This window comes from Propithecus coquereli, unplaced genomic scaffold (genome assembly GCF_000956105.1).
Source record: "Propithecus coquereli isolate 6110/MARCELLA unplaced genomic scaffold, Pcoq_1.0 Scaffold217, whole genome shotgun sequence".
Lineage (NCBI taxonomy): Eukaryota > Metazoa > Chordata > Mammalia > Primates > Indriidae > Propithecus > Propithecus coquereli.
The window spans coordinates 1,621,300-1,644,288 of record NW_012146856.1 but is presented as its reverse complement, the minus strand read 5'-3'; the positions used below and the strand labels follow the sequence as shown (position 1 = coordinate 1,644,288).

At 37.7% G+C, this 22,989-nt stretch overlaps 1 protein-coding gene across 3 annotated transcripts; it reads right to left on the bottom strand.

Annotated features, from left to right (window-relative positions):
• Positions 1-616: 616 nt before the first annotated feature.
• On the bottom strand, positions 617-17,039 carry INSIG2 (insulin induced gene 2). Of its 3 annotated transcripts, none has more exons than XM_012644685.1 (6): positions 16,919-17,039; positions 13,580-13,959; positions 7,323-7,447; positions 3,993-4,159; positions 3,714-3,813; positions 617-2,317 (listed from the first exon to the last, which is right to left on the bottom strand). In XM_012644685.1, the coding sequence occupies exons 2-6, from the start codon at positions 13,821-13,823 to the stop codon at positions 2,276-2,278; spliced, it is 678 nt and encodes a 225-aa protein (XP_012500139.1). In that variant the 5' UTR covers positions 13,824-13,959; positions 16,919-17,039; the 3' UTR covers positions 617-2,275. The 3 variants fall into 3 exon arrangements, with proteins under 3 accessions (XP_012500139.1, XP_012500140.1, XP_012500141.1); XM_012644686.1 differs by lacking the exon at positions 16,919-17,039 and adding an exon at positions 16,792-16,814; XM_012644687.1 differs by lacking the exons at positions 13,580-13,959; positions 16,919-17,039 and adding an exon at positions 9,341-9,572.
• Positions 17,040-22,989: the final 5,950 nt, after the last annotated feature.

Here is a 22,989-nt window from a genome sequence, read left to right as displayed (position 1 = left end):
ATTTTCTAGATGATCTGAAAATAATATAAAAACTCCTATGACAGTCATTCAATCTCACTAACACTAAATACAGCTGACCCTTGAACAATATGGTTTTGAACTGTGTGGATCCACGAATACACAGTTTGAACTGTGTGAACTCTTCTCCCTATGCCACCTGTGAGGCAGCCAGACCAATCCCTCCTGCGCCACCTACTCAACATGAAGATGACAAGGATGAAGACCTTTAAGATGATCCACTTCCACTTACTGAACAAATATATTTTTTCTTATGATTTTCTTAATATTTTTTCTCTAGCTTCTTTTATTATAAGAATACAGTATATAACACATATAACATACAAAATACATGTTAATTGACTGTTTATATTATCAATAAGGCTTACATCAACAGTAGGCTATTAGTAGTTAAATTTTGGGAGAGCCAAAAGTTATAGATGGATTTTTAACTGTGTTGGGGGGGTCAGCACCCCAGCCTGTGTTGTTCAAGGGTCAACTCTAGCGTCCTTTCATCATATCTGGGTAAATTCAACCATGTATGTTAATTTTATTAGATTAATCTATAGTACTATATTCTAAGATCTACCACAAGAAAGAAAAAAAGACTCTTAACCAGGATGATAATTACGTATTTAATACATCTTGCTTTTAACAGCAATTTTTAAAGTAAACACATCATAGACCTTATAACTTATTAAAGATTTTATAGTGCTTACAAAGTTGATTCTAAAAATATACCTTATTTGTTCTAAATGAATAACAGTATCTGGAAGATAGAATAATAAATTATAGCAGTATGTCTTCCACCACGATAGTTAAGGTTGTGTACATATATTCAATATGAAATCCTCTTAAGATTTTCATACTCTCAGCCTGAAAACATAAAAGCAGATTAAAGTTTGGCATATAAGACTCAGTCTGACAGCAATCATTTTAAACCAAAAATTTTTAAATACCTACTCAATATTCTAGGAAAGCATGGGCACATGCACATACACATCCTCTCACTCACTCACCCCCACACATGCGAGTACGCACTCACACCCTAAAGTACTCAGAAGATTTTGCCCTTATATATCAGACAGTTGTCGTCAATTTCAAAAACAAAAATTGAGGGGGAAAAAGTTATCTAAGAATATTTAAATGGTGCTAGTTGTTGGAAAGATATGCCCAAAACTGTTAGCAAGATCTTTAACGTGCACACAATGCCATCTCAATTCATTCTTAAACAGACTTGAACTATTCACTAATACACATATGAACACATAAGAAATTATATACCCATCCATTCCCCAGACTGCATATAAGGTTGAAAATCCAGGCCTTCCATTGACAATCAATCATATGACTGAGCCCAGTAGAATTAGAAATTTCATTTTGATCTGTTTAGAGTTTCTTATACATTCCATGTGCAAAAGCAGTGAGATTCTGCATTGCAAATGACGACTAATATCACTTTACACTTTGTGGCATTGCAGGAGGTCACTTTGTATTTGCAAAACATATATTTATTCTACTTAAAGTCCCTAATGGTCCTTACTTTTAATTATATATACTCTTCCAAATTTAGATTCAAAACAATTTAATGCTGATAATGTCTCCTGCTCATCACATATACTTCCAGTAAAATCTGCCAAAAGAAAAAAATACTCTGTGGGCTCTCTCCAGTAATGCAGGTTTGAAATCGTTGTATAGAAGTTCATTTTCACCATATATTAAATACATGAAACTCCATGAAACAACATTAAAATAGAAACTAACAACACATTAGGGCACTCATAACTCATACTGCTGTGATTAGAAAAATAAAAAGGCACAACAGTAAGTGAAAGAGAAAATACCACCTTCCCATTTGCTTTTTGTTTGTTTTTTTGGCTTTCCTCTTATTTTATTTCACTAAGTTTATAAATTGTTCAAAGCATTCTTATACTCTGCATGACAGTAACAGAACATTTTGGCACATCAACATTGTGATATAACGTATGGTATGTTTAAAAAATTAATTTAAAAATTTCATCTATTAATCAACTTTTTTAATGTAGTGCATATATATCTTACAGTTCAGTCAAATACATAAAGGTTTATAATTGATTTACAGATGAAGCAATCACAGATTGCAGTAATATGTGTGTGTGTGTATACATATATACACACGCCAATCAAGGGAAAAACTGCATCCTGGCAATTTTACAGTCCCAAGTTTTGTTGGTATATCTCTCATTTAGATGTCCTTTTCATCTTGTTTTTCTGTACAAAAGGTATTTTTTTGCCTTCTTCATTCCTGATGAGATTTTTCTGCGATAACTTTACATTCATACTGCAAAAATTAAAAGGTTAACAGATTAAGATTTCTTTAGAATAGCAATTTCCAAATAAATTAAAAAGCTCTAAAAACAAACACGAATATATACCCACTTTATTCCTCAAAGAATCTGAGAGTTATACAATTACTAGCATTAAATGACAAATGTGATTGGGAAAAAGATAATTCATATTCTAGAACTGAAAGTCATAGCCCAAAGCAGGAAAAAGATGAGGTTTCTGCATCACAAGCAAATAAAAGTAGTATATGATTTAGATCAATCCCACATTATGAAAGCAAGCAAAGCAGGTTTCTCTGAGTGCTCAATAAGGCTAATCAGCAAAGGATAGGTCATGAACTTGAGCACAGGGTTGATGTAGTAAATTCAAATCATTGTTTATTCAAATCACTTTATGATTTAAAGGAAAACAATCTATTACATTAGCAAAAGCTTCCAGTCAAAACAGTATTTTTAAAGTACAGCTATAAAAATGTATACCCACAATTCAAAATAAGGGAAACCGACGGGGTTAGGACAATTGATTGGCTAGTTTATCAGAAAAGCAGCAAGGTCAAGCATGGTGGCTCATACCTACAATCCCAGCACTTTGGGAGGCTGAGATGGGAGAATTGCTTAAAGCCAGAAGCTTGACACCAGCCTCAGCAACATAGCAAGATAGAGCCTCTACAAAAAATAGAAAAAATTAACCAGGCATTGTGCTGCATGCCTCTAGTCCCAGCTACTCGGGAGGCTGAGACAGGCAGATCACTTGAGCCCAGAGGTTTGAGGTTGCAGCGAGCTATGATGACACCACTGCACTCTAGCTCAGGCAATAGAGTGAGACCCTGTCTCTAAAAAAAAAAAAAAGAAAAAGAAATAGAAAGAAAGAAAAGAAAAGAAAAAACAAGCGGGGGAAAAAAAAAGAACTAAGTAAATCACTCAATTCTCCTAGCTTCTGTGGCCTCTGAATGTAACTCACTAACAAGTTACTAACGAGGTCCTTTTCCTTCATAACTAAAAGGATCAAATGTCTTGATTTTCTGGAGATAGTCCTAATTTATACCTAGTGTAGCAACATGGTTATTAGTAGTGCCCCTTTTCACTTTTAAAACTGTCCCTTTTTCATGTAATGGAAACCTGTAGATTAGTAAGAAAAAAATCTAATATCCCCCATGGTTGAATAAATCGTATCACCCTATCCATAACACATTTGGCTTTTCTCTCTAATGGCTCCTCAACTTTTAATACACTTGTGATTAAATTCTTCCAAATGATTTATTTCAATGGAAGTGCAAAAGAGAAATCAAACAATGTTGACTTCACAAATTGCTTTCCCCTACAGAACTGCCATTTAGAGAAAACTTATCATACATCTCATACAGAAAAGTGATTAAATAAGCATCAGCTTACCATTGCCAGTTGTCGACCAATGTTTCCCATTGTTATGCCTCCAGCAAAAAATATACATGGTAACCAAGAACGAACATAGAGAAAATCTGGAGATGTATATCTAGAATAATAGAAATATTTTTAGCAACCCACAGAGGAAGAACAATGACACTTAAGATAATCACAATGAACATAAATTACTGAGTAGATTAAACTGACGACCTAACATCAAAATCTCAATTCTGAATCCAGTTATCATTATTTATCTAGCAAACAAGCACTGAAAAGATTAATACTTACTGATAAACACCATTATAGACTAGCAGCTGAGTGACCACAGTTGCCAAGAAAGCAATTCCTACTCCAAGGCCAAAACCACTTCTAGATCTATCAAAAGTCCACCACAGTCCAATGGATAGTGCAGCCAGCGTGAGAGACAACTGTATGTTGTTATCAAAATCCACTTTCTGAGATCAGTGTTAAAGAGTCATCTTAAAACTGGTAAACCAAATAATATCACCTGTTCATTTTCCTAAAGTAAAAGCTGCCACTCTTGAGAAGAAAATTAATTGCTTACACTCGAGTACATTCAGTCTTTTAATACAATACATGAGACTAAGTGGGATTAAACTGTCTCTGGTATTTACCGAATACCAAATACCCAAGGGTATTAATTGATAGATGTTACCAACCTATAACCCCTCCAAAACAAAAACAGTCTATGTACATTCCCAATTATAAGGCCAGGCCCATAATTTTAAAAATGCTTTCTTTGCTAAAAATGTAACTGGAAGCCTCATAACACAAGTATCGCAAAAGGAACACACTTTTGAGAAAAAGGAAACCAATATTACTTCTCAAACAGGTTTAGAATTACTTGAGAAACATACAGAAACTTGAAAATAGAAGAGCTGACAGCTATTTAACAGGGTACCACATTCTCTCTATGATTTACTGACAGACACATTTTACAATAATGCAGTTCAGAAACAAGAGTACCAAGGACACAGTATCCCTTTCTATTATGTCAACTGTTCCAGTTTTAATTTGTTGAGGATAAAGCCTTGAAGTGAACATTATCTTGCAACCTGCCAAGCTATTTTGGTGCCTGAGACTTTCTGGTACAGGACAGTTTGCTCAAATGATATTTTATTTCTGTCACCTACTTAAGCATCTATTCACAAATGTATGGCCCTTTTCTACTCCAAAATCTCTGGGCAAAAGGAAGCTTTACAAATTCAATTTTCTCATTTCTTTGCTAGAGGATTACACTAAAGGAATTAATTTCAAGTGTCATTAAAAGGGCATTATCTATGTCCCAAAGGACACATCTTGGCTCTGTAGCCAGCTACTGGGGGTGGGGGAGACACTACATATCTCACCAAACTAACTGGCTGCACTACAACTACAGAGAAGTCCAAAAAATATACACATAAAGCCATTTCCCGCTTCCTCTCACACCCCGTTGTTCACCACCATCCCCCGACCCCTACCAAACCAGTATCCTGAGCACCCAGCTTGCTCACTTGGTAGCACTTGAGCGCTGCTGTGGGCCACTCCCTCGAGTCATTCCTTGTTTAGGCTTGATTTATCAAGAAACCTACAGTTCATAGGGATATGCTTTCTGGAAAAGCATTTCTTATTCTTTAATTGTCATTATACTTAAACTACAAAGAAAAGATTTCAACCTCTAATTTCTCCACGTAATAAACACTCATGTAAAGGGTGGGATTTGATATGAACTGGGTTCCCTCTTTGCTAACTAAACTTCATGACGTGTCAAAGCAAAATTAAGGAGGTCTCCAGGGTAAACAGGTAAAATACATCAATCTTAAAAGTAGTACCATGTTATTTTCTCAAGTCTAAGTAACCTAATATTAAAGGTCTATGCTATACATTTTATAAATGTTTTGGATTTTGCTTAAAGGATACACAGGACAGCTAAGACTGCTATATTTAAGTATTTCATTAACAGAGAAAGAAGAGCAAACAAAACATTTAACCTAGATATGTAAAGTTTTTACAATTTCAGAAAAGCCTATTTTAATTTCTCTACTTAAAAACAGAAATCACAGCTGAAATGGTTGGGATAGAAAGGTTTAATCCACCAGATAGAGAGGCATTTACACACTTATGGGGCTCCTAGGTAGAGAATGAGATGTTTCTAGACTTGAGTCAGGATCTCTGGAAGTCCGATCTCAGCTCTCCTGCAATCTGACAGTATAAATGAGTTAGTAAATTACCTAACCTATTTAGCTTCCACTTGTCTTTTTATCTTTACAAAGAAAAGTGGAACTAGATGATCTAAGTTTTCTTGTATATATAATAGTCTATGATTTTATCTTTTTAAGCCCTCTTGACCACACTAGACTTGTTTTTTACAAAATCTAAATCTCAAAAAGTTACCAAAATAAAGATGTTGGAAAATCCTTTAATATAGTACAAAAGGAAATGGAAAACTAAAATAATAACAGTCACTGTAGGACTTCCACATTCACAGACCTGCAAGGGCCAGCACAACCGGGCACAGGAAGGCAGTGTGTTTTCAGAATCTATGACCTGGCCTCTTTCAGTGGTTTCTGTTCCAAGCCTCTCCAAAACACCTCAGTACTTTTTGTGAAAGACACAGGAATCTGCTTGCCATGTGACCCACCCTCTCCCTCCAGCCAACTCTGCCAGCCCTGAGCCCAGAGCAGAGTGGTAAGAGCAAACATTTGGCAGCCTGAGTCACACTTCATGCTCTTCCCAGTACCCAAGGCCCCTGCCCCCTTCACTAAACCATATCTTCCAACAAAAGAAGACAGGACTAGCACTTCCCAGGTCCTCTTCTATAAAGGAAAGTTGGAGAGGCTGGGAAAGAGGTAGAGGAGAGGAAACAGGGAGGATAACAGGATGAAAACCTTAGGAGGGAAAAAATTTGTTCTAGGAATGGACATATTTTTGGAGAGGGGGAGAAGGCAGAGGGGAGGGAGGAGGAAAATAGAGGCTACGTCACCCTACTAACTAGGACACTATATTCATTAATCACTAAATAAAGTGTCAGACTCCTCAAATGATAAAACTTTAAAAATATGTACCTTAGGGAAAAAAAGTTATTTTTGGCAAAGGTCTAAGTTGGGTATTTCTATTAATACTTATGATACTTTTAAGAATACTTATGTGGTTGCTTGGTGTGGATTAAAACCAATAAATGATGGAGTTTCTTTAAATTAAGAGACACAAAAAACAGAAAAGAGCACCTGAAGCCACCACATGTCCTTATTGACAAATTTTAAATGAAGAAAGAAAGAGAAGAAAAAAAATCCCTTGATAATGTACTTGTTTCAATCTTAGGATTATCCAAACTATCTGGAAGTAATTAAGTAACCCAATTTAAGACAAACATGTAAATTTTTTTAATGTGTAAAGTTTCTAAGTGATATTAAAAAATAAGGATTTAAATGAAAGGCTATAACCCACTCTATAATTGCATAGCTGCTACCTGATGTTTCAACAATATGGTTTGAATTCTTTTTATGACTAAGCAGGCAAATCACAATTTGACAATGGTGAAGTTGCAAGGGGCTATTTAACCTTTGGTTTGTTGAAAGCTGCTTTGTTATTACGCATTTCATTACAGCTAAAGGATACAGCACTGGCATGATTTATACCAACAAAGACGGCTACACACCGCATTACACTGGACCACTCTCTTTTAAATTTATGTGGTTCTCCTAGATGCCTGTCAATGCAGGGGTATAATAACCCAATCACAGCTGTGGAAAAAAAGAGAAAAAAAATTAAGTCATCTCCAACACTATACTGGCAGCACTTAAGGTAAAAGCAACACTACAACCACAATAAGCATTTTACAGTTTCTTTTTTAAAAAAAGTTACTTAACATCAATCACTGATATTTTTAACCTTACCTTCCAAAAAGAAAAAAAAAAAAATGAAGATACACCACTGCAGAAAGCATTGTAAATCATTACAACAATATTCTAAATTACACTAGGCAAAACACTATTAAGTGTATGATTCACAATTTAGCAGATTGGACTAGGTGATTCATGCTGCTTTTCTACTACTGTTATCTACGAGACTTGAAAAGCATCAAACCAGTTAGCAGTTAAGCAATGTTTTCCAAGCTATATAACCATAAAATACACTATAAATCTAAAGAGAATCTAGAAGCATAAATGTGTACAACAAGTCCATCATACACACAATGTTCTGATGAGTCTGGCTAGCCTCTTATGTAGATCAGTCTTGCCCCTACCAGCCTCTTGTCTCAGGCTTCTGTGTCTAGGACCTCTTCCTGCCACCCCTATCCACCCTGGCCCTCTAATGAGACCATAGGTCACACTGTCAAAGCAGGAAAACTCGAAACTGAAATCTACACATAAGACTCATTCTGCACATAGAAAAAACAGAGGAAATAAGGTCTACAGGAATCATAAATTTTTAGTTAAAATTTAAACTTACTGTTAGAAGAAGAAATCACCTTAGTACATTTCCTAATTTTGGAAAGAACAATCTGAATGCTAATTGTACGATTAATTATAAATAGCTATATGCAAAATGTCTATGATTGAGTCCCAAAATATTCTCATCCAATTCTTAAATATTTGTCAAACCTCAACATTTTATTCACGTAGTGGGAGAGGATTTTAAATGCTAAGTTAGTCATTAAAAAGACTATTTAATGAACCAAAACATTCTTCAACAAATTATAAGGAAAATGTACTCCCACAGATTAAATTTAACAGGAAATAGCTAGGCAGCTTTGATTTGCTAATCTCCCTAAAAACAAAATGATTATGTTGCCAGTCTGTCACATCAGTTAAAAAGCGTGTTTAAAATACCCAATACCACCTATGATGTATCACGGAATTATTGTACCAAAATCTAAGTGCCTGAGGGTCAGGAGCCCCTCCCCCCACCTGGTACTGGCTGGCTGTATCTCATAAACCATGCATTCAATATTTGAAGAAAAACAGAAACCAATTAATATCAAAAATCACAGGCCAGCAGACCAATGGTGCAGCATTTGAAAGAGACTATGTGACCACCCTTCCATCTGGAGATGAGATGCTGCAATTCTGTGTGCATTTTCTAGTCCACAACTCTTTTGAGTTAGGTGTTTGCTAAGTATGGACCATCAAGAGATTAGTAACATATCTCAGCAACGCAGAGCTCAAACAACTATTAGTAAATTTAAAAGTTTCACATTATATTCCTATTTAAAAGATTACTACAAAATCCTGTGAGATTAACTGACAGCATTTCTAAATTTCTACACAGTTAAAATGGCAACAAGCACACCTAACAGCTGAAATGTATCTAATATCACCTTTTTTCCTTCTCAAGGGGTCACAAAACTAAAGGCTCATCTGTCATTCTCCTCTCTCCCTCTCTATGTATCTCCTCCCTTTGCCTGTTGCTGAGTAAAATCAACTAAGAGCGGGCATTCCAAGTCAATTTTCCACAGCAGCTGATGCCATAGGTAAAGAATTATCAGATAGGGAATACTGACATGTGTGTGCAAAGATATAAATAAGTAAAATTGACTATATTTTTATGCATGTGATATCAGACTTGCAAGTGAGAGACAACTGAGGAGAGAGAGCAAAAACACAAAAAAGAATTTAAACTGCCGTACTGCCAACCTTGAGATTTGCCAATAAAAATCAAATCCATTGTGTATGCATGGTTCTCGGTTGCTCACTGAGAAGGAGAATTCGAGGAAGCTTGTCACTTCCCATTAAATGTCTTCTTTCTTTTCTTTAAATAAAGGCATAGTAGAGTCTGGTAGCAATATATACAGCACTATGAGGTTCTAGGGTTTGAGAGCTCAGCAGAATACGTCTGGGCTTCTTTTCCTCTTCCTGGACTTTTTTTTTTTAACAAGAAAGACTGTTAAAATTATGCATGTGTAAAATCATATGCAAACACAGTCCTGCTTAATCAGATGGTTCTCTGATGCAAAATCACATTTCTTGTGACATCTTTAAGTTACTTACGAGTAACTAGTTACAGTCTACCAAAACTAAAGACAGAAGTTTGTAAAAACATCCATAGTAAGCCATCACTTTTTCGTGCGAGTGTGCTTAATGCAGTGAGGCACTACACAGAGCACAGTTAAATCAGGTATTTTGCAAGGAAATGGGCTGAAAAAACAAAACCACTCAATGAAATATACTTTCATGGAAAACTGTGACAGGATAAGGTAATGTTTTCCTTAAACAAATACTTAAGCCCCAACAATGTGTCTGGTTCCTGAGATTTGCCAGGGACTTAAAAAGACAAAAGAGTAGACATGATTCCATTTTCAAAGTGACCACAGAAACAATTAAATATAGTCCTACATTAGGGGAGCGCTGACAGGACACAGGGGGGTCTCAGTCTTCTTGCATGTGCTGGGAGGAGGCAGGATCCTGGGCTGTCAGCAAAGTTTCATGGAAGAGGTGACCCTTGAGGCAGAAACATTCAGCAGTGGATGGTATGGAAGCAGCTTTCTCAGCAAAGGGAGGTGTTTGAGGACAAGCATGGGCAACTAAAAATAGCAGGTATTAGTAGGAAGTTGTAAACTTTAGGCACAAAGGGAGAATCAGGGTCCAGAAACATCCTGATGAAGAGAAAAGTAGGCGAGGGCCATAATCATAAAGAGACTTACCCTGCAGACACTGGGCAATCAGGAAAATAATGCCATCACATTTGTACCAGAGAGAGAAGCACTGAATGTACAACACAAGGGGGTGGGGTGGTGTGTGTACAAAATTAGAGGCAGAAAGAGACAAGACTAAAGACTCCAAGCACCGTGGTTAAGGGCCTGGACCAAGAAAGAGACAAAGGAAACATGTAAAACTTGGAAACTGGATGTAGAAGGTGAGAGAAAGGGAGGAATCTTACAAGACTCTCCAGGAATGGAGTAATAGACTACACAACAGGAAAGATTTCTCTTTTCTTTTTAAATTAGGTATACTTTCATAGATTTGGATACAACCTGGCCACTCGATATTTTTGAGGCAAATTCTCTACTTATTTTACCCACACAAGTTCTTTTTTCTATTTATTCTTTAAATTCCTTTGTGGCCCCCAATAATGCTCAAGAGGTTTCTAATTCCAAATCTAGGGCATTGCATAAAGAAGTAAATTATCTTATAACATCAGCATTATCAAACTAAAAATAGGAAATTAAGAAACGGAAAATGAGATCAAAAGAAGTTTACCAGAGTTCTCTACCAGCTGTCCCTCCAGAAGCAACACTAGCAAATTTTCCAGGACTGTGCTATAGGCAAAGGTGGCAAGTAACCAGGGGCCTTTTGGCCTACACATAGAAAGTGGTGATTCTGGAGCTCCTCCAAAAGGCAGCTGCTTGGTCTATGAACGTTGGCCAGATGGGAAAATCAAAGGACAATTACCAGTTTTTCTGACTTAAGATGGTAAGAACCTAGAGAGGTTTTGAAAATGCATACCAACACATAGACACAAAACATACATAATACATACACATACAAATTCATACATGCTGTTTCTTACATCATTTACTTCTTTTTCCTTGATATTTTCCCTAAGACGATGAGGGGCATGGAGGAGTAAAGATTACGAAGAATCCACTTTCTAACTTTGGCAACTTTCACAAATCTGCCATCTTCACTCTCATCTACTAAACACCATGACTCGCCCCCACCAAATTGGTAGCAGAGTTAACTGGCACCTAGATTTTCTAATGTCTCTCTACTTTCTTTTGCCCAGGTACCTTATGGTACACACTGCTTTCAGAAGAAATACTTAAGCAAGAAATGTAAATGCAAATCCCCAAATGAAAAGGTACGAAGTTTTTAAGTGTGACAAACCTGGTGGCTGGGAATGAGAAGAAAAGTAGGAACAAAGTGGCTGAACTGTAGTATTAGCATTTGAAATTTTCCTTCCTAAGATGTGAGTTTGTGGCAAAAGTACCCATATTATAGGGGCAGAAGGATCAGGCAGCAGACACAGCCCTGTTCCTCTCCATAACGGAGGTACGACAAAACCTCAGTTAGGTTCTCCTGCCCTGGCCCAGAACACACAAAACACACCAAGGAATTCCACCCAGGTCTGGCACATGTTTGGAGGCTTGAACAGAGGCATCCTGAGTAGGGAGAAGTGTAAGTAGCTCCCTCCTTCCCCTTCCCCAGAATGTGACATTTGAGCCCAGTCCTACCGCTCACTGGCTCTGGCACCCTAAGCCCATTGATTTCTTCATCTCAGTGTCCTCATCTCCCCAAAACAGACATGGTGCCAAACATCTCTCTCCTAAAGTTGCCCTACAGAGTCCTGGGATTAAGGGATGTTCCTGGCATGTTAGAAGACATTTAATAAGCGATGGTTTCCCTTCTCTGACCTTTTTTGTATGAAAAGATATGTTCTTCCAAGTCCCAAAAAGCTTCTATTGGCAGTTAGAGAGAGACTATACCATAGGAGAAAATAAACAAAGAACTAGAAAAATTTGTTGAGAAAACTTTATTTTTCTTTTCTGAATTTAAATGAAAGAAAGGAAAATGCATGAGGACCAGCGCATACAGCAGAGCGTGATAAAATATAATTTATGCTTTCTTCTCTTTGTTTGGACTATTTTGCCTATTTTCTTGGAGGATGATAACTCTGGGGAACCTAGGAGTCATTGCCTTTATGACTTCTCTTTTAATGTATTGTACTAGTGAGACATCAATATATAAACTACACCGAAACCTTACTACAACAATGCCCGTCTATCCATGCAACAGGATTATGTAATTGTCTAGCAGATTTCATGAGGTCATTCTAAAACATCTCACAACTTCAACCTCACCCTTCAAACTAGCCGTTTGACCTCCAGCTCTTAGATGTAAGCTGAGAAGTACCTATATTATGTTCCAAGGTATTCACATATGTTAAGTATGAGACACCAAAAATGAGACATCAAAAAAGCAACTTTCTCCCTCAATCAGAATTATCTTCCACCACATGATTATGGCTTCCTTCCATCACTTTATTATACAAAACACCATTAATCTACTGTGCTCAGTCATTAGAAAAGGCTAAAGAGCTATCCTTTATGGAAATGTGGCATCCATAAAGCATTCTAAAATGCTCTACTTTATCTATTACACATTGTTTATCCCCCGCCAAAAAAAGATTAAAGTAACTAATAGGATAACAACAATTTTAAGCAGAGTCTACCTTATTGATCCCTTTAAATATTTATTATTCTTAAGGTACATTTAAAAGCAAGATATTAAGAGAAAAAGCAAATACAAAAATATAAAAAATACAACATGAAGCTTAAACTTCAATAAAACTATTCCATTACTCAAGTTACCTACTTCAAAAACAAGACCATAGCACACACATCAAACCAAACCTTAAACCCAAACAGTCATGATCATCATCAAAATAACTTAAAATAAAACTTAGATGAGATGGGTTAAAGAAAGGAAAAAATTAAGAAGTCACATGCCTCATCCCTACGAATTGCTTTTGGGGTTAAATTTTTGAAGTTCGTAAGTCAGATAGAATCTACACAAAAGAGTACATATTCTATGACTCCATTTATATTACCTTCTAGAACAGGCAGAAATAATCTATGGCAGCAGAAAGTAGATCAGTGGCAGCTGAGGCTGCGGGTGGGGAATGGACTGCAAGAAGGCATAAGAGAATTTGAGGGGTAAAGGGAATGTTCCATAGCTGAATTGTGGCAGTGGCCACATGACCATATGCATTTGCCTAAACACATCAAGTTGTTCATTTAAAATAGGTCCACTTTATTGTATCTAAATTATACCTCAATAAAGCTGATTTTTTAAAAAAAGTTTATTGCTCAGACAATATCCACACTCATTTACTGTGTTTTCTTTCTAAGTATTACAGAAACATCCTACACATACCTGAAGCTGTGCCACAGCATGGTGGTACCCACCATGCAGAAGAAAAGATGCTTGCAATCACATCAGGTGGAAAGAGCGTCACGTTTCTCTGAATCTGAAGTAAATTTAATACTAATGCGAGAAATACGCCAATAAAAAACAGCACTACTCCTCGAATCATCAAGTTCACACTCTGGCTAGTAATGGAGGAGATATATGGGCCACACTTTTTGGGCCCACGTGATTCTGTCTCTCCTTCCGCCATGGTTTCATAAGTTCAGTAAGCCGTTAAAAAAAAAAAGGCTTCCCAGCTGAAAAGCTCAACTGTCTATGAATCAAAGCAGATTGACGTTTCAACAGTACCATCACATCTTGTCCTAGAGTAGAACCTACCAGAAATCCTGCAAGAGATAAGAAAAAAGATATCAATGTGTGTCTAATACATGATTATTACAATTTTCCTGATTTCAATACTAATTAATTTTAAAAGATGAATAATGTAATGACAAGTTTGTATATTAATTTCTTTAAATTTGTTATCTATTGAATAAGAAAAGGCTTGAAAAGTATTTTTATATGCATGATGTAATAAAAAATAAATTGCTACACTTACATTTACTAGGACAGAATAAGTGACCTAAAAAATTTAAAGTTTAGAATAATAGTAAAAACAGTTTGCCCCATCTCAGAGAATAATGAAACAGGTAATCTGAGACACTTCCACTAGAATCTGGAAGATCAAAACCCAGTTCCCCCTAAATCCCAAGCCTATCAGTAGATTATTTTATCCTTCACAGAAAACCAACATGTTTTGACTGAAGATGCTGTATTTTTTTCACAACAAAATGTGACTTGCTCATGAGGACAACCTCCACAGAAGAACATATGACCTCTTTTAATGTCTAATACTTATATGTTTGAATTTCTCCACAAAAACATTCGACAAAAACCAGACCACCATGCACACACCTACACGTACACCAACCACAGAAATCAGATCTGACTCGCTTTCCCCAGGGCCACAGCTGTGTCTCACCCCTGCCTCAAACCAGTCTGCCCTTGCTACAATCACAAGAGCAACTGTGAGAAAGCTGGAGGAGGAAGAAGAAGAAAGGAAGTTAAGAAAATGAAGAACAGCCTAGTGGCTTGATTCTAAGGAGCTTTATCCACTTGGCCCCTGACTCCTAAAACTCACAACTTTGCTACTATAATCGGTCTAGGTATTTGTTCACTCACCTTGCCAAAGTGATCTTTCCTTTGTGCATGTTTAAGACAAACAATACTTGAGGCCTTGTGTGCTCTGTTCTAAGCACCTGACAGGTGGTAACTCATTCAATCCTCACAATAACCCTAAGCAGTATGTGCAATTATTATGTCCATTTTACAGGTGAGGCAAAAAAGCAAAGAAAGGTTAAGTCATTGACCAAGTTGACACCCATAGTAAGAGGCCGAGCTGGGATTCAAAACCATGCAGTCTACTCCAAAGCCATGATTTACCATGAGTTGGCTTTCCCAACTGTCACATACTCATTTACATGTTTTCTATGAATACTGACAGTTTTTTAAATGGGAAAATACTACACAGGCTATTTTTGTAATTTACTTACTCAACAACAACATACCTTGGGCATCTTCGCAAGTCAGTATGTAGTATTTCCTTCAAATCCCAAAACAGTTTATTTAAAACCTTAGATTAGCACTTATAATGGCTACCTTATAATTACATGTATAGTTGCTTTATGGACAGTAAACTTTTTATGTAGGTCTTATTCATTATTATATCACCCATCATACTTAACCAGTTTAACTCTCCTTAAACAAAAGCACACATATTTGAATCACCGGCCAGGGACATTAAAAACTTCTGAGATAAAAAGAAATGTTTGCCTTAAAGACATTGCAAATTTTTCCACTCAACATTAAAGCCCAAACACAGAAAGAATTAAGCTACTAGCATTTACATCCCTTTACGTCCCTTTCATCACTTTTAAATGTCAAATCTCAGTGCCTCAAAGAATTACTCCATTGTTTAGGGGATAATTTTCAGATAACAATGAAAACAAACTCTTTAAATTACTGAACTGCACTGTATCCTTTCCTTTTCCGTGTGACCACCTGAAAAAGCAACAGTTGTCAGTTTAAAAAGAATCAACTTCTTTCCCAAATGTACATGATTCACAGCTTGTTCACTGTCCATACGATATGAACTAAGAACTATGATGTAACACACTATGATAAACACGGTACCGAACACAAAGTCCAGGTGAAGAATGAAGAGGGGTAAACAAGAAGAGTACATGGCTAATTTTTTTTCTGTGGGACCCCCATTAATGGGAGCACTCTCTTCATTCATTTTCATTCAGTGATTCGCCATCAGTGCTAAACCTGAAAGCTGGAAAACACAATCTGGCCACTGCTTGGCCGCTTATGTTTTTTCTGCACCAAGACTGAGGCATGTCTTCCCCTGCAGTCCTCAGCTCCACTGCAATACTGATGCCAGCCAGTTTCAGTGGCCCAGCTGCCAAGCCTACCCATTCCTTCTTAAAGCATTTCTTCATCAATCCCACAAAACGACAAGCTCTTTACGGTTTATTTGTCTAGACTATCTAGTTAACACCATAGTTTAACAACTTTTTCCAACGTTAGCTGGACATGGGTCATTATCCCTTCAGTGTTAGCACTTTTCCCCATCCTCACCCCCATAATCCACACTGCTTTTCTTCTCCATATTGCCAATCCCCGCTGAGGGGCCCTAAAATCCCAGTAACTATCATCTACCAACTTCGAGGTCCTGACAAGAGTTCTCTTCGCCTTTACCCACACACCTACTCCAAAGGTATCCAATTCCCGTCCAAAATGTCAAAGTCCCACTCCTCATCTCAATGCCGTACCTTTTTTGGTGGACTCTAAACTTACCCATGAGACCTACCTTCTTTGGCTCCATCTCCCTCCCAAGCCTGAGTCTTGTCTCCCTGGCTACAAGCTCCTCAAATCCCGGCAGCAATATGCTTGACAGCTCGCCGCCCTCCACCCCATCAAACCTCCAGGATTGCCCTTCCCACCGTCCTTCAGCCTTCTTCCCATTCAGACACTCTTCCACTGTCCGAGAAACCTCAACCTCTCCTATGACCTCTCCCCGACCCCGACGTCCCGTTCTGGACCTCGCCAACCCCTCTCCAGGCAAGCGGAGACCCTCGCCCTGCAGGCCTATCTGTGGTCCTGGCTCCCCTCACCTGCAACCAGGGTTCCCAGGCTACAAAAACACAAGTAGTTCTTCTTCCTCAGGGCCACCCCCCCTTTCTCAGGCCGCTTCCCGCAGCACCACATCATCCGCGGTTCGCCGGGAGACCCCCAACTCACCCCCGCCTCCGCCATCTTCTGGGACCGGCCCCCTACCCTCTCCGCCTCTTCCTCCTCCCCTCCCACAACTCCGCCCGTGTTCGACTGCGCCTGTGCGGCCAACGCGGCCGCGCGCGGGCAATCGGGGCAGAAGGGCTTCCGGTTCCTGCTGGCACTAGCTAGTGGACCAGCGAGCCGGGGCAGAAGGGCTTCCGGTTTGCGCGAAATTAGCTGCTGGCATTGGGCGTGGACAAGCCAGGTGATGGGAGGCTGCGGGATCAGCTGTCGTTTGCTGACCAGGCAGTCGTGGGTTCTGACGGATGCCCAGACCCTGGGGGCGGAGTTAGCGATTCGCGCACTGACACACGCCTACTCACCAGAGAGGCGCGGCCCTCTGCGTGTCCCATGTCTCGTAGCCGAATGCTGCCGGGTCCAGAGTGCGGGCCACCGGTTCCTTCCCGGTAAGGGCGCTGAGTCTCAAAATCATTGTGCATTTGCCTAGCTTAAATCCTTGCCCTTTTTCCTCCTCTACTAAGTCAAAACTTATTTTGTGAAAAGAGTTTAATTGATATTTATCTCTCATCTCCATTCTACAGCACTTTACGCACTTTGCAGTCAAAATCATTCCCCAGGGACGACCAGATTTGGAAGGCAGTTGTTTCATAGGAAGGGCTTTAGAGGTTTACACCAAAGTAGAGAAAATACAAAACCTTATAACGGCTTGTCAGAAGTATTATTTTTCGCTGAATCTAAAACCATACTTTTAGAACATGAAACAACCCAAACATTTTTGGAGATTGTGCAGGTGAACTTTTGTTTTGAATGAAAGTGTGCCATCGGTACATAAGCAAACCGTAATGTAAGTGCTAAAAGGCATTCATTATAAGTGTCTCCCTATTCGAAATGGAAAAAATAAAATAAAAGCAAATCTTAAAAAATAAAAATAAAAGACAAAACCAAAATCTCTCTTGAGCATATTACATTACTGGGCTATTCCATAGATCACCTTTTGGAGTAGCTTAACTCAAAATATATTATGGATGTAGTCAGGTTACAATGGTCTTGAATGTTTTACATGAAATCTGGACCTAGAATCATTACATAATAATTTTGCAAAGGAGTGTCAGTTGGTGAACTGCCTTATTTTCTTTTACTTTGGTAAACAATAAGATATGGATTTTTAGTTTCTGACCTATTAATCAAAACATTTATTTCTGAAAATTGAAAGAGAAGCTAAATTTGAAACAAAATGTTTCTAGGTAAGTATATGACTTTTCTTGTTTTCTCTGATGTTTACTATAGCTCTTAAATTTTACTCCTGTAAGTTTTTATACTACCAGTAAAAAAGATCTGGGCCATTTGTACAGAACAGATGAGGAATTTTTAAAAGAAACAGCACCCAGAAAAAAGACAATTAACTTCAGAAAGTCCTGACATCATGGCTCTCTTTAAAACAACATGAGTTCTATATGTCCATCTTATGCTTATCCCAACCCAGCTTTTTCCAGACACTTAGAAATTGCCTTCAGGAAAATCCTCATGAAAACTTTTAGCCTACAGAGACATATATTTTAGTTCAAATATTTATTCATTGCAAGGAGGGACAAGACCTAAAAAGCAAGAACCATGTAGCACCAGTTCCCAAGGTTCTTACACCAGTGCAGCCATGCCTACTACAGTACAGGTCAGAATACATCTTTAGGAGAAATACAAGGGCTATTGTCTTCTGCGATTAGGTTTGAGGACAGTTTGCTTGGAAGATTTGGTCTTTCAATGGGCATTGAGAATAAATATGTAGATTATGGTGAGGCTGTGCCTTCTGGTAGGAGCTCAGAGTTGGAAAAATGTGAAACAGATTGTAGGGTCTGCCATGAAAAAAGATGTGTGGTGGGACATGAGTTCTAAACGTCAAGGTCATGAATTTGGACTAAATTTTTGTTACCATAGAAACATTGAAATTTTAAATTAATTGATACCAGAATATAAATTGGTTTATATTCTGATTATTCTGATTATATTCTGAATTATATTCTGATATATTGATTAAGAACTTTGAGAAATCATAACTTTGAGTTAAACTTTGAAGTTGGTGTAATGTTGTCAGTGGAATACTGGTGAAGTATTCTCAAAGCCTAGATTGTATTTTGAGGCTGTGACAGCATGTGTGTATTTATGGCCAAGAAATTCACTTTTTTCATCTATATAAGGAAGGATTGGTATAGATGATTTCTGAGGTCCTTTTCATAGGTAGAAATATCAATGACTTGATAATTCTGTGACCAGAGAAAGGTTTTTTCCCATTAACTTTATATATTGCTTGATCTCCCAACCAAACAGACCAAAAGGTAAGTTAAAAAACAAAAAAATTATTTTCTTAGCTAACACAAACACCCACAAAAGTTTATTGGCCTTGGTGGGGTGAGATATTGTTAAACTTGCATTAATTATTGCCTACAGGTGGATGACTAAACCATTCAGTAAGCTTCTAAGAACCTTGGACTTGGAAGCTTTACCCAATAATTTTTTAAATGAAGTATTGCAGTCTTTCTAGTCAGTAGCTAGACCCAAAACACTAGAGACCATTCTACTTTTTAGGTTTTTGTTTTCATTATGGTGTTTTGATGTGGGATGTGTATGGTTGAGGGACACAAAAAGTCAAGGAATTTTGCCAAAGATTTTAGGATGGATTATTTATTAATCCAACTATCACCTGAGCACCTGGCAGGTACAAGGCACTTGGCAGTGGACTTTAGGAGGAAAGCAGAGCAGGCAAAGCCTCTTCCCTTGTGAAGCTTACAGCCTAGTGGAAGGAGCACACAGTAAATAGTTGAATTAAATTACAAATTGAGACAAGTGCTATGAAGATGGAACATCTCCATACTGTGATGGAGAATAAAAGGGTAATACCTGAAGACTGTATGACTTGACGATTGAGAGGAATCTGCTCAGAGCAGGATGAAGAGCAAGTGCGAAGGCACAATCTGGAAAATCTTGTGCATTCCAGAAATTAAAAGGAAGGCAGACCAGCTGGGGGTAGCAATTGAGAAGGAAGAAAGTTACAAATTGAGGTTGCATATTAACAGCATGATCGAACACTTACTGTGTGCCAGGCACTGTGCTAAATTCACTCTCATTTCACATGCTCAAAACCCCTTTCAAATAGATACCAAATAGTAGAGGAGAAATTAAGGCTGACAGCAGTGATTCTCAACCCTAGCTATATGTTAGGATCACCCATAGATCTATTAAAAGTTATAGTGCCCAAGCACCATCCTCTGTATATTCTGATTTAATTGGGCTGAAGAGGGGGTTTGGGCCCTTTTAATAAATTCCATGTGCAATCCTAATGTGCATCCAAAGTTGAGAATCACTGACTTAACATTAATGTGTCCAAGGTCACTCAGCAACTAAGTAAGTGGCAGAGGAAGCAGAAATTGAACCTAGATGTGTTTGATTCCAAAGCCTGTGCTCTTGGCCACTCACTAGTGCCCTGTCAACATTCAACAGCGTATAGTAGGTGGTAGTTATGTGCTGGGAACTTTGTCAAACACTGAGACACAAGGATGAATGAGACAGAGCTCTTGCCTTCAAAAAATTTACAGGCTTATAAGGCATAAGCTGGACCAGCCCATGTAGACAGAAGCAAGTCAACTGAGAACTCAATGAGGTCATGTATGTTCTTCCTATTTTAAGATAGATTGGCATGGAAGGTAATTTGCAGCAGGGAGTCTAGGTAGGCAGCTATTCTAATTGTCAGCTGAGACATGGTGCAAGCCTGAACTGAGGCAATGGCAAAGGGCACAAAGAGAATTGGCATGACTTGCTGACTACTGATATGAGGGTGAAGAAAAGAAAGAAGTGAAAGATGACTTCAAAATTTTGAGTTTGAGAGATTGAATGGAAGTAACACCATTGATCTAGAACAAGGGCATAAAAATTGAATTTCAGGTTGAATGAGTTTGAAATACTTGTTGAACATTAAGGTAGAAATGTCTAGTAAGAGTGCTAGAAATGTATATCTCAAATTTGAATCAGCAAATTGGTCTAGAAGTGAAGATCTGGAAGTTGATTTATAGGAGGGAAGTTGGAACTATGCCTTGTGTAATGTGTATGCTTTGTATGGAATTTTCTTAAAAAGACAATAGAGATAGGGGAAGAAAAAATGTGACATTGCTGTACTTGAATATGTCAATAAAGCTATTTTTTCTGCAGTAATATTAAACACAGTCAATTGAAGATCATTCATGATGAGTTTTTAATACTTTCCAGACTTTCCCAGGCCTCATAGCAAATTTAATAGATGATACATAGCCATGGAATGCAAATCAATTTTAAATAGAGGCTAAATATTTAAGAAGAATGCTGTGTGGTGCATTCAGAAGTGCAATAGAAATATCCTTGATAGTGTTTTCACACAAATAATTCTTATGTACCCTTAATATTGACTTAAATTATGTTGATCATAATATTATTTAAACCTACAAAAGTTACAGTGTTCTAAACATAAAACTAGAGAGAGAGTTCTTAGGCTTAAGCTCACATACATCTATAAAACCAAAACACTTGCAAAATAACTATGAACAAAAGCATAAAATAGGTAAGCTTAAAATTATAGTTACATAAAAGACATTTAAAACTGATGCTCAACATCATCAATGTTGAGGTGGGCAAGGGGAGTGGGGTTTGAACCTGCAAAACTCCAAAAGAAGAGGGCAATGAGAAGGGCATTCACCTTTTAGTGGTGTAATCCTTCTGTGATATTTTTGAACAGGTCTGTTAGGAAGCAATGACAACTAAAGTCAATAAACTGAATGTTTATAAAGTCAAATGGTCCCTGCAAGGCTTGGTATGTATCATCAGGCAAAACAAATAAACTAAACAAAGCCCAAACGAGGTCAGCGTGGATGCGCAAGCAAATGCAAAACACAACTCTAAGACAAAACCACTGAAGTATAAAACATCAGAATGAGAATACAACTGGAAAGATTATAGACTATAAACTACTTGTCAGAGAGGCAATGATAGAGACCAAGAATATAGAGGCGACGCTAGCTATTAATTATTATTACAAGGGCCCATACAATGTGAGGTCAAAAAACACAACAAGGTGTTCTCTAAGAGATTTCTCGCCTTCTAATTCACCATGCTATTGCTTTGGCTCTGGGACTCTCCCTCACTCAAACAGAATTCACATTCAAGGGGCTTTTATAGCTTTCATCCCTCCCAAAGGCAATGCAAGTATTCTCATCTCTAACTGAACTTAAGCTATACTCATAGTTGTCTGAGTGTACATTGTTTTTTGTAAAAGACTAATAGAAGCAGCAGAGAATGTCCTCTGATTTGCCAGTTGTATATGTATATACATTGGTTCACGAAAGCAGAGGATTTCATCTGATAGCAGAGGAAGGACACGAATGATCCAACAGTTGAACTTTCCCAAAAGAAATATGTATAAAGCTAGGTGATGTAATCGACACACAATACACTATAGAAACTCAAGGGCTTTAATTTAGATTTGTTCTGGGATTCAGATTTGCTAATTATGTGAAATGATTTTAAATTTAATCCCTTTGGAATCCAAGAAGCATTACCTTTTCTGAAGGCTAGGAATTAATGCTTTAGTAATGGTTGGAGAAAATTAAAAGATCTTTTCAGAAGAAGATCTTAGATTTATAAAATTAATTTTAGTATTGAACTATGATGGAACCATCATCAGAAAAGACATCCCAAACTGAGAAGCAGTATGCATAGCTCATTGGTAGCCTGGAGATTCCTCGTAATACTCAGTATTCTCAGAGGGTTTATAGATGCTCTGGCTTCAGTAGATCCCTTTGCTCCTGTTATTTTAAAGATTGATACAGTTTCTTGTCCTGGAAATAAAAGCTCACAAATAAGAGTTTTATTTGAAGAAGTTTGGGGTATGTGCACTGTTTATAATAAGGCAAATCTGGATTCCAGCCTCTGTTGTCCACTGGGCATTCTTGGGCAAGTTACTTGACTTCTCTGATCCTCCATTTCCTCATCATTGAAGTGCTTCCTGTTGTAAGGAATAAGTGTGATAAAGTGGTGATAAAACGTTATAGTTTTGTAGG

Bases quoted from the DNA above. Each gene is read 5' to 3' on its own strand.
- INSIG2 (XM_012644685.1), bottom strand. From the start codon at position 13,823: ATGGCGGAAGGAGAGACAGAATCACGTGGGCCCAAAAAGTGTGGCCCA. The intron at 3,814-3,992 runs GTAAGTATTAAT...CTATTATTCTAG, and splicing joins GTCTATAATGGTGTTTATCA to ATATACATCTCCAGATTTTC. The intron at 2,318-3,713 runs GTAAGCTGATGC...TAATTTTTGCAG, and splicing joins TTGGTCGACAACTGGCAATG to TATGAATGTAAAGTTATCGC.